The sequence below is a fragment of the Sminthopsis crassicaudata genome, chromosome 6, assembly GCF_048593235.1.
Source record: "Sminthopsis crassicaudata isolate SCR6 chromosome 6, ASM4859323v1, whole genome shotgun sequence".
In the NCBI taxonomy this organism is placed as follows: domain Eukaryota; kingdom Metazoa; phylum Chordata; class Mammalia; order Dasyuromorphia; family Dasyuridae; genus Sminthopsis; species Sminthopsis crassicaudata.
In genome coordinates, this window is record NC_133622.1 from 165,733,351 (window position 1) to 165,753,534 (window position 20,184).

General features: G+C 33.6%; 1 protein-coding gene across 1 annotated transcript in view; it reads right to left on the reverse strand.

Annotated features, from left to right (window-relative positions):
• Window positions 1–257: 257 nt before the first annotated feature.
• Window positions 258–20,184, reverse strand: part of DCK (deoxycytidine kinase) — a 33,649-nt gene continuing 13,722 nt past the window's right edge. The window contains exons 3-7 of the mRNA XM_074275316.1: window positions 14,351–14,544; window positions 13,648–13,795; window positions 9,793–9,908; window positions 7,767–7,857; window positions 258–3,364 (exon numbers count right to left, since the gene is read on the reverse strand). Coding sequence (XP_074131417.1) covers window positions 3,338–3,364; window positions 7,767–7,857; window positions 9,793–9,908; window positions 13,648–13,795; window positions 14,351–14,544 — 576 coding nt within the window. The 3' untranslated portion in view covers window positions 258–3,337. The remainder of the gene's footprint in view (window positions 3,365–7,766; window positions 7,858–9,792; window positions 9,909–13,647; window positions 13,796–14,350; window positions 14,545–20,184) is intronic.

Consider the following 20,184-nt stretch of genomic DNA (forward strand, 5'->3'; position numbering starts at 1 on the left):
CACACTGAGAGATCTGGACTCAAAGTCTAGAATAAAACAAGTTTTCTGACACAGCCAATTTGATTCAATTTTTCCAAGTTTTTTTGTTTGTTTTTGGAGGGGAAGGGGGCAAGGTTGTTTTCTTCTCCCAGTGATGAGATGAGGAAGATATCTACCATACCAGTGAGAGAGAGAAATCTAAGGATTATGTTCTTGAAATCTCCCAAAAAGAGTGAACAGAAGGAAGGTCAGAAAGAAACACAAAGAAGCAGAACAACTTTGAACATTACATATTAAAATTTATTATATATTTAAAAGAAAAGCAAGCTCTTTTAATGGAGATTTAAAATTTCATGTACAATCCTCTACAATTCTGCAAAATATATGAAAATGCTTTTTAAGTTTGGAGTGCAAAAATGAAAAAAATATATGTATTCTAGGGCATCATATAAACTATTGAGTAAAGAACAATTTGGTTACTTTAATTCAATCTTAAATTGGCATTCTACCTTGAAACAAAAGCACAAGTTTAAAGATTATAAATTCCTTTCTAAGAAAAAAAGGTGTTATGTGCAGATGATTCCCATTGGTCATTTGAAAATCCTCAAAATATCAAAACATTTTGTAGTTTAAGGATTAAATACTATGCTCTAAAGGAAAATTTTGAAGCACTTTATTAATTATAAATATAGAAACATATTGTGTTACCCTTGGCATGACAATGGGCAGAAGCAATCTGCCATCACTTTCACTTCCCTCTGGAATCCACAGTAGAAATACCTTTATCACCCATCCTTCTTGACTTCTTTCTGCTCCATGCCATTCATGGATAGTGACATGAGAGTCATCAACTCTCCTACTTCTGGTGAGCTGGAGGACCACCAGAGTTTACCATCTGTCTTGCCTCTACCTCCTACAGACCTCCTTATTGACATATTGTAGGAAATACTTTACATCTTTATGTCAATGAACCCTTAGGTCTTTTGAGTTTTTTCCATCCATGTCTGCTCTAATTAGAATACGAGTTCCTTGAAAACAAGAACCATTTAGCTTTTTAGATTTACATCATTAGCACTTAATGTAGTACTTAACACATAGAACTTAATAAATGTTTTTTTCATTCATTCATTCAATGCTCCAAACAATATTCAAGGGTTATAAGTTACAAAGAAGATTTATTGCAAAGTTTCATCACCAAGAAATTCCCTAAAAGAATCAAAGGTGCAGTCCATATTTATCCTATAAATACATTAAGTGGGAAGACTACAGCACACAGCAATTGCTGGCAGTAAATGTTAAGGATATCTTGTACAATTTGGTGCTTAAGAGAAAACTAGGAAAGGTGAATTATTAAGTATATATGTATGTATGCACAAATTTTTCTATGTGAAAAAGGGTGAATGATGCTCATAAATCTCATGTGCACATGGAGGCTAAAATCTGCTCTACCTTAAAGAACTGGCTCTAGAATAAGAAGCCAAGTTTAGTTGGTCAGCAGCTACCTGAGACGTCACTAAACAGAAAGAAATTAATTTAAACTACCAGGAAGTTTATCCATATTCTGAATTATCTATATATGGTTAGTTACTCTTCTGTTCTTGAGAATTACTAAAGAGGCCCAATGAAAAATGGAATGAATTTTACTACTGGGCTTCGTCTTGTTATTACCACACTGCTTGGAAAACTCTTCTCTCTTTCATTAAGAATCCCACCTCTCTTCTTCAAATAGGAAAACATATGCTCAATAAGACTAAATACTTACAATATGTTCAAAGAAACAGTAGACAGTAAATAAATAATTCACACAAGACTGCTAATTTTTTACCAAAAAAATCTTCCCTAAAAGGTTTTTAAAAATAAAGTTTTAAATCCAACTTTATTTCATGATGAATTTACAACCTCAATGTATACATCTAACCTAAGCAGACAAAACAATTTATGGAAAATAAAAACTCACAAAATATGTAAATACTTTTAAAATTTTTTTGGTGGTTTGAAACCAAGTCTCTTATAAAAATCAGTGCATTTGAAATAGTTAATCCACTAAAACTCTCCCCTTGATAATAAAATGAATAGTAAAATTATAAGATAAAAATTTTCAAGAAAAATAATACTACAACTATAAAACAATGAAATTTTCAAAAATGATCTTAATAAGATATTCTTGAAACTCACTAAAATGCTACATATGCTAAGCCAACATTTTACTTCCCTAAATGACAGAAAAACATTTTCATTATAAATATACCTAATATGAATGTGTGTAGATTTTTAAAATCTCAATAAATGAACAAAACATAAATAAGTAATGAAGTGCTTCCTAAAGGAGTTTTTATGCTTAGTTCCTCACATGGATCAACAAAAAGAAACAAAGCTTGCAGAAGAAACTGATCAGTTTCAGGAGTAATTTCTTGTAAAGGAAAACAAATACTTAAAAAAAAAAATCTTCAGGGAAAAATTTGCAAAAGCAAGGGAAACTGAAGTGAGAACTTAGTTCTCTCAAAGTAAATGGAAATGTGCAGATGCAAATGGTCTTTTCCTCCACTCATTAAAGTCTAATCAACTACCCAAACACTTCAAGCCAGAAAGACCATCTGTCTTGGATTCAGACATCCCCCCCTCAACATCTATAGGGGTTAAACCTAATCTACATGAAGTGGAAAAATTATCTACAACTAATAATTTCTTAAGGAACAACATATTTTAAACATTTCAATATTTATAATAATCCTCTTCTCTTCTAAAAAGGTAGATGAGATGGAAAGTGGAAGGAACCTATCTAAAGGCTCCATAGAAACAATTTATACTCATCAAACAACTAGATCTTAAAACATCATACATTAAATCTTCAATATCGCTGTGAACACAGAAGATGAGAAAAAATCTCCCCCATGCTACAGATGAAGAACCAAAATCACAGAAGAGATTAAGCAAATTATACAAGATAACTTCCATCTGTCAGTGGCCAAACTTGGGAACAAATCCATCTGCTTATTTAGCAACAGCTTCACAGACAACACAACAATAAATATTAATGAAATGATAACATACTGAACCTTATTTTACTTTACTTATAAATTAGGGGACAGAAGAGAGAGACACTTGACATTATGAACATCATAGTTTAGAACTACCTTAATTCATACTGAGATCATGTTTTTGTGATGTAATTTCATAAAGGTTTCCATAGTTATGAGATGCTAAAAATGTGGTCATCATCTTGTACACAGATTTTCTAAAGAAAAAACTTTGCAGAGTTTATGCATGATTCATGTTTTCAGTTATGGTTATGTCAAAGGTGAAAATGCAGAAAACTCAAGTACTTGGAATCACTGGCTGTCAATTGACTTCTGTAATATTACAAAGTGCTCAAAAATTCCTTGACCTAGAGAAAAAGAAAAGAGGCATGTTCATAAATGTTAGATCCCTCAAGGTCTTTCATTTACATTTTTATAAACCTACTTTCTAAATGGACCTTAAAATAAACATGTTGCTAAATTCATTGTGAGATCTTGGAAACTACGAGTTACTATACTAACATTTTAATTTAAAATTTATTAGAAGCTAGGGTAATTAGATGGCACAGTGGATAGATCACTTGTCCTGGAATCAGGAGGACTTGAGTTTAAACCTGGCCTCAGACACTAATACTTCCTGACCTTGGGCAAGTCACGTAACCCCAATTGCCTCACACACACACAAAAAGATTTTTAAAAAAACTTATTAGAAGCCAAATGTAATGACAGCAAATCTTCACAACTCTGAACTCAAGCCCCATAACATTCTTGGGTTTTATGATCTTGTGAGGACACTTGTGAGCAAATGTGATAAAATTCCCTTAATATGTAGGAGCTAATTTCACTTATTCTTTTCTAATTATCTCATCTCATTAATTCTCTTTTTTTTGCAAATCAAGCATTTTTATAAGCCATGACAATTTCTTGGACTATGTAATATCCTGGTTAGTCTGGAGGTCTCCGGACCAGCCTTGGTTTTAGCAGAGTAATCACCACAAGAATAGTCAGGGATAAAATCCAAAGTCTTTTCTTAGCTCTTTCACAGTCTGTCTCTTTCACCGGGGGTCCGGCTAGCTTTCCGAACTCCCTCCAGAATGGGTCTTGGTTTCACTGCAGGAGTCTGAGAGCCACCATGAGGGTCTCTATCTTGAAGTCTGTATCTCCTCACAGATTTCTTAGCTCTTATATACTCTATTATAAGTACGTCATTGTAGGTGTCAACTTGTAGAACTATACTAAATACTAGGGAATCATTATCTTAATTTTACAGTTAACACCTTATTTTAGGATTAAATCAATCATACTGAACTAGAGAACTCACATTCTAAACTAGATAACCACTGTCTTATCAAAGCCACTGAGTTAACACAGTGTTATAGGATTAAATCAATCATACAGAGTTCCCACCTTTTACAGGACTGAAACTGTCATTCCAAGTGACAAACTCCAAAAATAAGAAATTATGGTGAAGTGAAAATAGTATAATCTAATCACAAGGGCTCTAGGAATCACCAAGACTGCTTGGATTTTTCATAAAGAAAGCAACAGATTAATACTCCTATTTTCTATCTCTTCTTCATGTCACAATGAGCTGCTATGGATCTCAGTTCAGTGCTTCCTTATTTTGGTCACCCCTACAGAGGATGGAAAAAGGCTAGAAAATGAACATTTTTACTAAGTAACTTATACTATCTTGTATGTGTTGTTGTTAATGGAACATTACTCAAGTTATTTGTAAATCAATTTATTTTTACAGATATGTATATCAAGAATTGACCAGAAATATCACATTAAGCAGGAAAAGCAATTATTAAAATTAAAGAAAAAAGTACTTCACTAGAAATAACTGTTAAATGTGCAGCAGTTTACTTTCTAACCTCTCCTCAAATATGTTCGCTCTGCTTTTATGGTAAGAAATTGCAATTTAAAAAAAAAAAAAAAAAAAAAAGAATCCCCTCCCAAAAAAAAATCACAATAAATCCCCCCCCCTCCCCCCGGAACAAGTTAAGTTTTCTGAAATTCAGGTCAAGAATGGGTGTGGTCCAGCTTGGGGCTTCTTTTATCATATGGGGTATTCTTCCCTCCTATGATGCATTTCCAGCTTTTCTTTGCAGGTTTTGTGACTTGTCTGGGACGCAGATAGAATAATTGGTCTGGGTCACACAGCTGGTATGTGACTGAAGACTTAAACCCAGGTTTTCCCAGATTTCAAAGTTAGACCTCTATTTACTTTGCCACAAGCCTGCCAAGGTTGAATGACGAGAAGGAAGCTGAAACCATTCAAATTAAGAAATCTAACAACTATAGGAGGCACAAAATGGAACAGAAAAGAGTGAGGGCCATACAAAGAATGGAGCCAATGGAGGGGAAACTTGGACAGCAAGAGCACTGGAGAGATACTATCTCCAAAACTTCATCCACCAAATGGTACTGCAAATTTTCAGATGACCACAAGCCAAATTAAAATCTTTCCTAGTTTTATTTGCTTTAAAACAGAGCAAAACAAAAAACATTTCTCCCTATACTCAAAAATAAATTAGTATTTATATGCTGACAATTCTTATAAAAAGTTTAATTGATACAATGTCAACAAATCAAATTAACAGTCTAGCATATTTATTAAAGTTTTTATATATTCTAAGCACATTAACATTTTCCTTTACTATCTCTAATATTAACAAAGAATATAAAAAGGGAATGATACTCTTAGTTTTATTCACTTCTCTCCAGTTGTGAAAACCTATCTCAAATTTCAAACAAGGCTGTTGCAAAAAAACAAAAAAACAAATTGATGAAATCATATGCTAGGTCTCCAAGAGCAAAAATTTTTATAAGAATATTGCTAAAGCCTAAAAGTATGTTTGTCTTACTTACATAACATTTCTTAAAAATATGCTTGTCCTTTTGCTACAATGACATAAAAATGTTATTCAATTTTGAATTATGGTTTTATTTGCACACACAGTAAATTTAATTTTAACTTTCAAAATTAAACATAATGGTTTATTTTAAAATATGTAAATGGTTGAGATCCCCAATTCTGCAAAGTAGCTATCATATAACCAGCAATTACTTCCTAGGGGATATTAATCAAACTTTGGTACTTTATGATGACATATTTAGAATGCTATTCATAGGATCTATAAACCAAATATGTTATAATATTAGTTATATGATCTATGACTATTTATGAATTATAACATACATACTTTTCACTGTTTAAAAACAGATATTTATACTTAATTTCAATATTAAACAGCAAATCAAGTGCTTTGTGGGAAAAGAATATAACTTCTTCTGTCTCTCCTGGCTTCTGTGGCTTCTTCCAAGTCCCAGTTAAACTCCTATCTTAGAGGAAATCTTCCTTAATTCCTCTTAATTTGAGTGCCTTACCTCCATTAATCATTTCCTATTCTATATAAATCTCATTTATATATAGGTGTTTGCATATTGTCTCTCCATTAGACTATGAGATCCTGAAAATTTTCTTTGTATCTTCAGCACTTAGATCAGTACCTGACACATGTGCAATCATGTCTGATCATAAAATGACAACATGGAATTTTCTTGGTAAAGATACTGCCATTTCTTTTTCCAATATTTTAAGATAAGCAGAGGTTAAGAGACTTACCCAATATCACATAGTAAGTGTCTAAAACCAAATTTGAAATCAAATCTTCCAGATTCTAGACCCAGTATTCTATCTACTAAGCCACCTAGCTATCTCATGTGTCTGACACATTATAGATGCTTAATAAATGCTTACTGTCTTAACAGATTGACTTACAGAATCAACTCAGAGGAAAAAGGGAAATACCTTTAACAGTATCTCTCTCAATTATTACTGTCTAGGTTGAATAAGAATAACCATTGTCTGGAAGAAAAACCTTGCCCACCTCATCCCCTCAATTCAAAAAAATTTATTAAGCAAAGCATTGCACAAGGGGCTAGGTAAAGACAATAATGTCCTTGAAAGACCTCATATTTTACTGGGGTTATTTAGTATAAAAAAATTTCTTTATGGAATTAATTTTTTTAAAGGGGAACTATAATTTTGTTGCTGGAATTCCTGATGAAGAAACTTCTTTTGACCAATGAAAATATAAAACTGTTCAGCAATTTATAGCTTTGGACAGTTGCCTGGAATACTAAGTCAAGTGAATGTCCCAAGTTCATACATTTATAATATGAATTAATGAATTTAATTAAGAAAAGCCTATTTTCCCAGTGATTTCCATTTTTAAAATTACATCTCCCCTAATAGGATGAATTTAGGTTTTTTTGGCAAAGAGTATAGAGAAACAGAAATCAAACCAATAGCCTACTTATAGAGCATTCTTCCTTTCCTGAATAAGCTTCCCTGTTTCTAGGATTTTTTTTTTCTATAACTTCAGTCCCTCTAAGGCCCAAACATAAAGAAGAGAATCCATAAATTGAGATCCTAGCCCTACACCTGAGCCTGGTAAAATTCTGCCCCTTGATTCTTTTGTATAGGGAATAGCACCACACAAATGAAAGTAGTACAAGTCAAAGAAAGAACTAAAAACTTCATCACTAAATTAATTACAATGCAAATTGATTTTGCATCAAAAAAATCTGCAAATTTAATAATGTCCTAATTAATTTATTTGTGACTATCTGCAATTTCAAGGAGTCATAATCTTAACAGTTTCCATTATTAACGTTAAGTCAATCTAATCTTAAATAATTTCTTCTTTAAAACACAATGAAAAATAAATGAGCTGAAAAATATTCCTTGCCATAATTTACCTTTTCAATGAGATTTTCATGCTTGTCCTTAAAATCTTCATTAACATCTAATGTTAAAATGGGTATCTCATGTAGATGATCAAAGTGGGTCCTGTTTAAAAAAAAAAAAAAAAAAAAAAAAAAAAAAAGTATTTTTTAAAAGGAATGTAAAGGAATTAGAAAAAGCAAGAACTATTCAAGATGGGAAGAATATTATAAGCAAAGTGAGGTGTTTGAAAGACATAGGAGTATGTTCAGGAAACATCAAGTAGTTTAATTTGGCTGGGGTTCAGAGTACATGAAAAGGATGTTAAAGCTAAATTGTATATTGCATTGAATTCCAAGCAAGAGTCTGGATTTCCATTTGGCAGATAAAACTGAGCCAGTAAAAGACTTTTGATCCATGAAAGTGTAGAGACAAGACTAGAACTATGCTTTAGAGGCCAATTAATCTGACAATAATTTGCAGGATAAATTAAATGGAAGACAGACAAGTAAGATGGATCTGGTGGTGGTAGTGGGCCCAATGAAAGATATGGATACATGTGACAATTTGAAATTATTGGACTTGATTAAATAGAAAAACATTTTTAAAAGTTAAAGACTAAAACTTTTATTTTGAGTTCCTGTGAGAATACATCATAGGAGATTTTAGGGCTAGAAAAGACTTTAAAGCTTATCTAGTTCATCTTTTTGTGACTGGAAATTAAGGGGATGTCTATCAATTGGGGAATGGTTGGACAAGTTGTAGTATATGATTGTGATGGAGCATTAGTACTATGTTATAAGAAATGATTGAATGATGGTTTCAGGAAAACATAGGAAAATATATGAACTGATGCAAAGTGAAGTGAACAGAATCAGGACATAATAGTGTACAGTAACAATAATATGATTAACTGTAAAAGATTTAGCTATTCTATTCAATACAACGATCCAAAACAATTTCAAAGAATTCATGATGAAAAATGTTATTCATGTTCACAGAGAGAACTGAAGAATTCTGAGTGCAAATTGAAGTATGATTTTCTCATGTTCTTTCTCTTGCTTTTTTTTTGATAGTACACTTCATAAGGAAATACATTTTGCATGATTTTACCTGTACAATTGATATCATATTGTTTGCCTGCTCAATGGATAGGGGGAGGGACAGAATGGAGGGAAAGAATTTAGAACTCAAAAAAATAAAGAAAAAATAATGCTAACAATAAGTAAATAGTATTTTTGGAGGCAAAAAAAGTTACCAATGAAAGTCTCTTCTTACTCTATCAGAAAGAATATTAGGCTGGGAATCATGAGTTTTCAATTCTAATTAGAGCTCTACAACTAACTATGGAAAAAGTCATTAAAATTATTTATTTGCCACCTTTTTTAAGGTAAATAAAGCATTTTAAAAAGCTAAACAAAAGCATTCTTTTTTCCTATCTCCATTTCCTATCTCTTAAGTTATTTCTGTCATTCCACAATTTACACCTACCTTGCTTCATGGCTCTATCAGAGTCCTTGACATGCAAAATAATTCTGAAAAACACCCAATCCAGAAATTCCTTTTCTGGAATCAATTAACTTTACATAATAAATCTTTCTTTCTTAGGTAATAAGGTAGACCACAAGGCATCTTTGTTAGTTCACAAATTCAACTACTTAAGACCATGCTCTATACTGAATCACCATATTTAAATCTTCAATAACCAACACAGTGCATTACACATAAAATAGTGTGGTATACAGGAAAGCTCACTAGATTTAGAATCAAAGGATCTATTTTTAAAATCTCCTAAATAAAATAATCTGCATGGTGTTGGCCAGGTTACTGAATTCCTTGTGAATGGGAATGCTTAAAAAATAAATAAATAAATAAATAAAAATAGTAGTCTATTAAAGCATCCTGCTATCATCCTATCACCTATCAGTGCTAAAAAAAAAAAAAAAAAAAAAAAAATTCTGATTCTATATGCTGTTACTATCACCTGCCAGGTTTCAGCTTAGAATCTTTAGAACAAACCATTTGAAGATATACATAGAATAGAATTTTTCAGAGTCTTACTTCAGTGTTCTATTCTGGAGCCAGTTTTCATGTTTATGGTGTAGCTTTTCTAAATATTCAAGAGGAATTTCCTGTTCTTCTTCTCTTCCCCTCAAGTAAATTCTATTTAAACATTTCTAAAAGAACAACAACAACGAAAAAAAATTTATTACTTTTCACAATCTGCTAATTTTAATATATAAAAATCAAACACTATCTTTCTGGCTTTTTTTATTTCTATCTTAAGCAAAACTATATATTTACTTTTGGAAAGCTTATTAATAAGTAAAAAAGAACTATTTTCACTGTTTACAGTTTTTATTTAATTTGAGGTTTGGGAAGGTGGGAAGTTATTTTGTTTTACAACCTAATGAATTCTAAAGTTTGGCTTTTCCTTTGAATTTCATAAAAGTAGAAAAAATTAATTAATTGCAATTCTGCCATCTATCACAGGGCTTGCATAACATACTCTCAAATTATGTCTAGCTTTTAAAGTTTTATGAATATATTACACTAAAAATACTACAAAACCTAAAAGACCCTGACAGTCAAATAAATAAGGTATGGCATAAAGTGACCATTAAATACAGATTCAGCTTGTAATAGTATGATCCCATTTCTCTTATGATTTTCCTCAAACATAAATTATATATTATATATCAAGCATGTAGTTTGTAAATCAAAACCTGAGCTAAGTTTAAGTGTTTGGTACCCAGAATGTGTTATCAAATTATTACCAAAATAATCCCTTAAAATTATATGAAATTGAAATTTTTTTTCACAAAATACTAACTGGTTTATTAAAATATAAATCAAGAATTAAGGAAGGGCAGCTAGGTGGCGCAGTGGATAGAGCACCAGCCTTGAATTCAGGAGGACCCGAGTTCAAATGTGATCTCAGACACTTAACACTTCCTAGCTGTGTGACCCTGGGCAAGTCACTTAACCCAGCCTCAAAAAAAAAAAAAGAATTAAGGAAGAAGATTAAGACAATTCCTTAATTTAGGATGCCATTATCAAATAAAATATTTTAAAATGTTCAAAGCAGGAAATCTACTAGCCATGAAGAAAATCCTGATGGAAGTAAAGCTATAATGCCCCTTAAAAGTTTCAATGATCTTCCCTTTTAATGATTAAGCGTATAAAAATGTCTTACTTGATATATATCTCCTTGAACTTTTTGTGAAATTGTTATCAAAGGGTATCATTCACAAATCTTTTATTCCTTTTCAGTTCATCTATTCCTTTAATACAGTTCTTAAAGACAGCATCATCATCCCACCTTCTCTTTACTTTGAAGTTAGCCAGAGACTAAAAGGGACAAGGGAGATTAAGGAGGTTTCCACTGAGGATATTTTCCACCCAAATCCTCTCTTCTTCCTATTCCTTTAGTTCCTATTCCTTCCAGACTTGTTTTTCAGCTTTCTTTTTTTACTTTTTTCTAGTTCTGCCAGTAGAGCTACAATGTCGACATCATGTCCTTATTCCTCTAAATTCTCCTCTCCCTCTGTTAAGGGATCATCTCCAAAGTTGGCTGCAGAAATGGGATGCAAGTGAGGTTTCTTGTTTCTTTTTTTTTCCTCTGAGGCAACTGGGATTAAGTGACTTGCCCAGGGTCACAGAAGCTAGGATATGCTAAGTGTCTGAGGCCAGATTTGAACTCAGGTCCTCCCTGACTTAAGGACTGGTGCTCTATCCACTGCCCCTGCAAGTGAGGTTTCTTAGAAACAGAAGATGAGGTTGTGTGTTCTGTAGTTGGGCCATCTGTTTTTTCTCTTGAATCAACTCTTTCTCTTTCTTCTCATTCTTGCCTGAAATCACAATGGCAAATGTCTTCAAGACAATCTTTAGTAGTTTGTCTATATTTAATCTTTGTGTGAGAAAGTAGATCCCTGTTTGAATATTGTTTCGAAAGCTAACTCAAATCACCTTCCCCTTTTGCTCTACCACCTCTTGCAGGTGCAAAGATAGACCTTGATCTTCAGTAGCCCAAGGAAACCAAGTGTACATTCTCCATTTTAGAGGGAAAAGTCCCTCCTAAAAAAGGACAGTGCCATAACAGGGAGGGACCTCTTACCTCAGTATTCTGGAAAAGTAGACATAGATATGAATTCAGAGTTCAGTTATAAAGTCTCTTCCCCACCTCACCTCACCCCATCCCATAATGAAACAGTTTTGTTAGAAGAAAGCTGCACAGAGGGCAAAGGAATTCAAATAAGCCTTTTCACAGGACGGCTACAAGAAGCTAAAACTATCAAAACTGAAATTTTTTTAATGCTAAATGACATGTCCACTTCTATGTTATATAAATCTAATATAATGAAGTGTGCATAAGATTTAAAGGGCATGAGTCATAAGACATTAGCACTAATAGAAGTTAGTATACATCAAAGGGTGCCTATATAGTCATAAAAGACTAACTGAAAAACCAATAAAGGTCCCAGAGAACATATGAGAAATATACCTCCTCCTTCATGGCATAAAAGAAGAGGATTCATGGTATAGAATTTGTTAGATATGATCTACTAAAAGTTTTTGCTTAATCATTTTCATTTTCACAAGGTTGGGGAAATGACAATGCTAAAAGGTGAAAGGAATCAATAATAGATATTATTAAAAAGAAAAATTCATAGGAGAAAATAGTTTTGGAACCAGAGAATAAGTACTTAAGGCATCACATAGGCAAGTGACTTGGTCTCCATTTCCACACCCATAAAGTAGGAAATAGGAGATTTGGACCAAATGATCTGTAAGGTCTCTTGCAGCTCTAAATCTACTACAAATGAAGGCTTCTTTTCTTTAACAAAATACTATATTTATACAATACTGAAAGAGCTTCCTTTATGGCCAGGATGAGTCACATTTCTACTTCTCAAAAACCTTGTTTTAACATAGAGATTAGGTAGAAGTAGGAAGAAAGACAACAAAACTATAATCCTTTCCCTTAAATAGAAACAAATTACTAAGGTTAAAGCTCTTCCAGTATCCTATTTATAGTTACACATATAACAAGAATTGGAGGGAGAGGGAGGAGAGAGGGTAACAGCTGTGTTACCAAAGTCACATTTCAAAAGTGGCTCCTCCTAACACTATGAAATTATTTCCTGGCTTCCCTCCTGTCTTCGGCAACCACCTTGTATTCTCTCCTATACCCTAGGCAATCCAATTTACTAGAAGCCCATGCTCTACCTAAGTCCTTTTGGAAAAGTCCCTCTATCTTTATCATTTCCAAGGTCTGGGGGGAGGGGGGGTTATGTAAGGGCTTTAAGGGCTGAAAAGCTGGCCGTGGGATTTCTCCAGAACATACTCCTCAGCATTAATACCAATGGGCCTGAAAGTCTGAAAAAGTTAAGAAAATGATAATGGAATGAAGGAAGAGGTGAGAGACAAGAATCTTTAAAAAAAAAAAAAAAAAAAAAAAGAAAGAAACATTTAGCGATCTAGTTAAAAGACTTGCCAAACCTGGAATTTTAGATCTGTCAAAGAAAATGACACTGTATACCCTAAAGAATTTCATCTTATTTTCTGAAAAAAATGGAAAATTAGGATACATAATCTTCACTGTATACCACTAAATAGAAAAACAGATGATAAAACATTGCTGCTATCCAGTCTCACTTTTTATGATCCCATTTGAAGTTTTCTTGGCAAAGATACTGTAGTAGTTTGTCATTTCCTTCCCCAAATGATTTTACAAATGAGGAAACTGACTTGTTCAGGGTCATACAATTAGTTAGTATCTGAAGCCAGATTTGAACTTGAGAAGATGAGTTTTCCTGACTTCAGGTTCAGCACTCTATCTACAGAATCACCTAGCTGCCCTGATAAAATATATTAGAATGCAAAAGACTGATGATTCCCAGATCTATATCTCACCTCTGGAATAGCTCGAAGATAAATTATTCCATCCATTTCAAGACTTTGACCAAACTGTTTATTCATCCAGTCATGCCAGTCTTGATAAATTGTCCATTCTGTTTCATTCATACAATCAGATTCATATAAATTAGATGCAAAAATATATCTGAAAGACAATATGGATACATATTAATATATTTCTTTTTGATGAAAGTCAGCTGCCAATCACTTACTAGGCTAAAAATGGGTAGAAGGAATGTGCCAAGCTGGCAATCCAGTCATATCTAATATATCTGGTTCAAACCTCAAATTTAGGGAGTACCCAGTACTTACAGGAAAGGTAGACTTATTACAACCTTTGGAAATCTGTAAATCTTTGTAATAAAGACTCTGAGAGCCAGAGAATCTGTGAATTCTAGAATCCTTGAAAGACGGGAGGATTCTGATTAGCATAAGGGACATCATAAAATAATCTTGGTTCAACATAAACAAGAGCAGATCGGAATTTCTGAAATGATGGGAGAACCATGCAGAACTCACTCCAAAAAACAACCTACACAAGGACAGGGGTCTTGTCTTACCTTCTGCCTGGATAGGTGCTATCATTATTCATTACCTCCATATGCTCAATTTAGCCCAACTGTTTATACCAGCTTATAACTCAAAAAAGCTGAACAAACTCGTTGGCTTCTAACCAAGGCTAATGAACCAAGCAGTGTACCTGTCACTGTACACAGAGCGCTCAAAGAACACCACAGGCTTTTCAATCTCTTTCAACTTCCCATTGAGAGCGCAGAGTTGAGCTCGTATTCTGCTTAAGCAGGCATAGATTTGGAAGGTAAATGACCATCGTTCTGGTTTTTCATACATCATCTGAAGCACATTTCCACCACTTTTCTGAGAAGTTGTCAGTTCCTATTTTAAAACAAGAAAGTAAATTGAGCAGGCTTTTTAAAATTAAAAATTTTCCATAAAAATGAAAAGAACAAAATTCTCTTGTTATCAATGCTAAAGGAGTTAAATTCTCACTCTGTAATCTTGTCTACTACAGTTCCCCAAACTGATGCTACCAATTCCTGAGACTAGAGAATACAAGGTAAATAAAAATCAATTTCTCTCCTTCAACGAAAATGTTTTGTCATTTATTCCTCGAATAAAAACTGAATAAGCATCTGCTCTATACCAGACACTCAGTTAAGCTGGAGATAGCAACACAACAGTTGTACCCTAAAAGAACTTTCATTCTGTTAGGGGAATATGACAAGCAAATACAAAATACATAAAGTATGCACAAAGTAAAGTTGGGGACAGGAAGACAGGAGGCCTTGAATGAAACAGTATTCTAAGAAATAAAAGTGAGAATTACAAATGAACTGTAATGCAGGACCTACCCAAGCAACTGCGTCTGCAATGTCTGGCAGGGGCCAAACACTTGTTGCCCATCCCCCAAGAAGGGGACTCTCCTGGTAAACCTGCAGATCAATTTCAATTACCTACATCATGCTCCTATAAATATATATTTTTTATTGGCACATATACTAGGGAAGTAGAAGCTTACCCTATGTTCATACACACTTCATCACTGTCACTCAAATTCCTTAAGGAATTCATTCCCAGATTTGCATAACCATTAAATTTAGATAATAATGAAGGCACACATTTCAAAGATCACATATTTAGGGATATTATGTAAAACAATAAATAAGGAACAACTACATTAATCCCTGTAATCTGTCTAGGGAAGTTTAATGTAGTGACCGAGTGTCCTTGATACATAAGGAAGTCAGGCTACCTGGTACTTCTTGTTACTTCAACAATTGCATGACATTACCATACATCTTATAGTCCTTTAGATTTTAGCCAGCATTCATGCTGAAACCCGTACCTGGTGTCCAAGGAAGGAAGAAAAAAGAACGGCACAAAGGGAAGGAAGGAAATAAGTATTTATTAAGCACTTACTACATACCAGATACTGTGCTAAGTGCTTTATAAATTTAATCTCATTTGATCCTCACAACACCCCTAGAAGGTAGGTATTATTACTATCCCCATTTTACAGATGAGGAAACTGAGGCAGATAGAAATTAAATGATTTGTCCATGATCACACAGCTAGGAAGTCTCTAAGGCCATATTTGAACTCAGGTCTTCCTGACTCCAGGCCCAGCACTCAGTGCACTGTACCACCTACCTGCCTCTTGTGAAGGAAAGAGTAGAAATCTGAACAGGAAAAAATACAGTGACTTCACTAGATTTTAAAGATAGAATTAATGTGGACCAAAATAAAAAGATCTGTATTGGCAAGTTAGCTAGATGGCACAGTAGCTAGAGCATTAGCCCTTAAGTCAGGAGGACCTGAGTTGAAATCTGGCCTCAGACACTTAATACTTACTAGTCATGGGATCCTGGACAAGTCACCTTACTCCAATTGCTCCTCAAAAATAAATAAATAAAAGGAATATACAGTATTGGTAAAAATGAAACTAATCTATTATAACAACATATAAGGGTAAAGATATAACTGAAAAAGGTCTATAGGGAAAAAAAAAAAAAAAAAGTAAACTGGCCAGAAATTGGAGAAATTGGCATAAAGTATTAAAGTTCTTCAATCTGGAAAGAGAGATATTGAGAGGGAATATAAATGAAATCCATAAGTACTAACAGTAAAGTGAACCTTAAGCTCACTTATCTTAATCAAAACTTTCACAAAGATAAAAAAAAAAAAAAAAGGCTGAGCAGTTCAGCCTTTTCCATTGTCTGTCAATATTACTCAATCATAATCTTTTATTGTCAAGCACTATCTCCACTTTTCTCTAAAGCTCTGCTTACTTTGGGTCTAAAGATGCTAGATTTGGAATCCAAGGCCCTATATTTGAACCCTGTTGTGACCAGGGACTAGTTCTCCTCACTGGATTTCAGTTTTCTTGGTTATAACATAAGGGAGTTAAAATAGCCCAGAATGATAGTTTTGAAAGATACCTTCTGAATTTGTTAAATACTACAAAGAAAAAGTCAAGTTATATATAAAAGAGATTTGCAGTTTTATACATAATCTTTTTTCTGTTCCTTCTCTATCAAGAATTTTTAAAATGCTCATTAAATTTTCCATAAGAGATTTGTTTTTTCTCCCCTGAGGCTGGGGTTAAGTGACTTGTCCAGGGTCACACAGCTAGGAAGTGTTAAGTGTCTGAGACCACATTTGAACTCAAGTCCTCCTGAATTCAAGGCTGGTGCTCTATCCACTGCGCCACCTAGCTGCCCCCCTCCATAAGAGATTTAATATCATAAATAAGGATACTGTTCTTATTCTCTTTGTAGTCCACATCTTTTCAAAAATTAACTACTGGAAGCTTCCTTGAAATCTTTTGACATTAAGGAGATACCAATATAGTATGTGTCTTGTTCTTGTTATTACTGTCTCTTCTCTATGAGGTTATAAAAACCTCATTTCTTTCATGATACTTTTTGCCAAGTTGCTGGTAAAGAGGCTCTATATCCACCATACAGTTGATGACACAAGTCTCTCCACTACTCTCACAATTTTTTTTCCAGAAATTGTGCTATTCCATCAAACAAAAAAATGTGACAATCTTCAAATTCTACAAAAGTATAACTTCAAAATGAGAAGATCTACTTGTGAAAAACAGAAAACTGACATGTGAAAAAAAGTCTATAACCTTTTATAAAATTGGCTTGGGATTTTTTTTTTTAAATGACAGTTTCAAGGTAGTTATAAGAAAAACCTCGGGTTTCCAGGTTATAAAACACAGGACTCATTCACAAGGCAAAAGAGGTTCTGAGTCTGTTGGAAAGGAGATCCATGAAACCTTATATGGCTCCATTTTACAAAGTGATTTCTGAGACCATTAGAGTGATAACATGTAAGGGCTGGGTGTTCCAGACGAAGACTAAGAATAGTTTGAGAGGGAAAGAAAAGTGCCAAATGATAGAGAAGAGAAAATTAACACCTTTATTTTGAATACCAGCCTAGAATACTCAGGACTAGAAATCTTGAAAAGATCCTAAGGCACAATTTCAGAGGTAGAAGGATAAAGGGTGGTTTTTTTTTTATATAAAAGAAAGCAAAAGTTTAGCTAAACAAAGCTTCTAAGAAAGAAGTCAGCAATAAAACTATCTGATCTGAACTCAGAGTTTTGAATTTATTTCAATCCTTACACTGTTAGCATACTGCATAAGTAGAAATTGGAATTGAGTTAATACATGGACTGTATTCTTAATAAAGAATTCTATTTTGTAGGCCTATAAATAAACATGTCTATTTCAATCAAGCTAGGCAGACAAAATTTAAAATGTAACAGTACTTGCCTTCAAAGATCCTATATTAATGGGTCAGTGGTTCATGTGATATGTCTGCTTCTATTATCTAAATATGAAAAGAATCTATTTGACACTAACTTCTGTGAAGTCCTCACTATTCACCAGAACTACAGGAAGAGTACTTAGTAGAATTCATTCACTTCCACATAGGTAAATTCATATCCTACAACCCTTGATCTGTTAGTTACAAAATCATCATATATATATATATATATATATATCTCCTACTCCCCCTCCATTACTGAAAATGACAGTTAACTCATAGAGCAGAAATTTTATTGTAGTGATTTTTTAAAAAACACAGACAATACATGATCTTTGGGAATATTCCCCTTTGCTAAGAACTCATTTGGAGCTCCAAATGAAACCTTGTAAGAGACCATGTATCTATCTGCCTGTACGTCACTAAGGAAGGGTTATTCAATGGCTTCAAAGGACATTTTTTAAAGAGAAAAGCACTGTTATCCAGTACTTACAGCTAAAATCACAGAATTTATTTTCATAGGATAATGAGTTTCTTTGTAGCTTGTAGAAAGAGTTCAGCCTCCCTCTTTACACTGCTGAAGCTTTCAAGAATTATGTAGGTGTCTAAAGGAGTTGGAAAAGGAAACTCAAGATCAGTTCTCTTCCAACCAACACATTCAAAGTAGTAGAAACAAAGGCAAAGCATCCACCAATTTTTATGGCAAGAACAAGACACATGATAAAGGTCTTCCCTGACATGTGCTCTGGTCCTGAACAGCAATATAAATCATAAAGTATGATAAGAAAATTAACTTCTCACATAAATATGGATAGCGTTGTAACATTTAACTACTAATCTAGGCCAGAGACAGTAAAAGCAGTACAAATGGACTATCTGACCTTCCCATTCTATATCAAAATTAGTGACAGCTATACTGAGTACATCACAATATATTTGCCACAAGGGGGCACCTGGTGCACCAGGCAAAAAAACAAAAACAAAAAATTCTAAATAACCGTAAAAAGAAAGGAAAAAGCTTCAAATTAGCAACTATAAAGGTCTTCTTGTCATTCAACAAGTATTTAAGCAAGGCTAATATTATACTAAGTGTCAATGATACAAGAATAGGAAAAAAATGTTCTGCTAGAAATATAACATGCACACATAAATGAAGAGTAACTACAGAAAGGGCAGCGGATGAAATAAGAAAAGTCTTGCTGTTACATGTGATACTAGAAAGAAAGATGCAGGAGATTTCTAAGAGGCCCAAAGCCAACGTTAGAAGGCCACGCATGATAAGTATCAAATTATGCAAAGACGTAGGTCATAAAATGAGATCATATTGGCCATTTTGGCTATAATATAGTTTGCTAAAGGAAATAATGTCTGGAAAGCTTGGCTGATGCCAAATTGTTAAGTGTCTCCAACATCCATCAGAAGTGATTATAGAAATATGACAGAACTACTGAAGATATCAGCAAGGAAGTGACCAAGTAGACCTTGCCAATTAGGAGGGGTATTTGACCAATTGCAAATTAGATGGATTGACAAGAGGAAGAGGGAGCAAGAAGAACAATTAGAAATCAAATTCAGTTGTCCAGAAGAGATTAAACTCAGAATTAGGGAAGGAACTATTTAAATGGAAAGAAAAGGATATATGAGGCCCATGCTTCCTTCACTTCCCTGCTCTGCTTCTAACTTTCTGAATTTCCCACCCTAGCTTCATGACTCTTTATATCCTAGAACATCCCACCATCTCTCTAATCCCTTTCTTCTCCTGATGAGTTCCCCCTAGGGCCTTTGGAGATTAATCTAGACCAGTCATCCACTCTTCCTCTATCCCTGCTTTGTGTTCCATTTTTTCCCACATCCCCTCCAACATTTATCATTTTCTTCTCCTGTCATCTCAGCCAATTCTGATAGGTGTGAGATGGCACCTTCAAGTTGTTTTAATTTGTATTTCTCTAATAAATACTGATTTAGAGCACTTTTTCAAATGGCTTTAAATGGCTTTAATTTCTTCATCTGAAAACTGTCTTCTCATATTCTTTAATCATTTGTCAATTGAAGAATGGCTTGTATTCTTATAAATTTGAGTCTGTTCTCTAAATATTTTAGAAATTATGCTTTTATCAGAAACCATGGCTGTAAAAATTGTTACCTAGCTATGAGCTTCCCTTCTAAATCTTGGCTGCCTTGGTTTTGTTTGTGCAAAAACTTTTTAATTTAATCCCCCTGTGTGGCTTAGAAGCA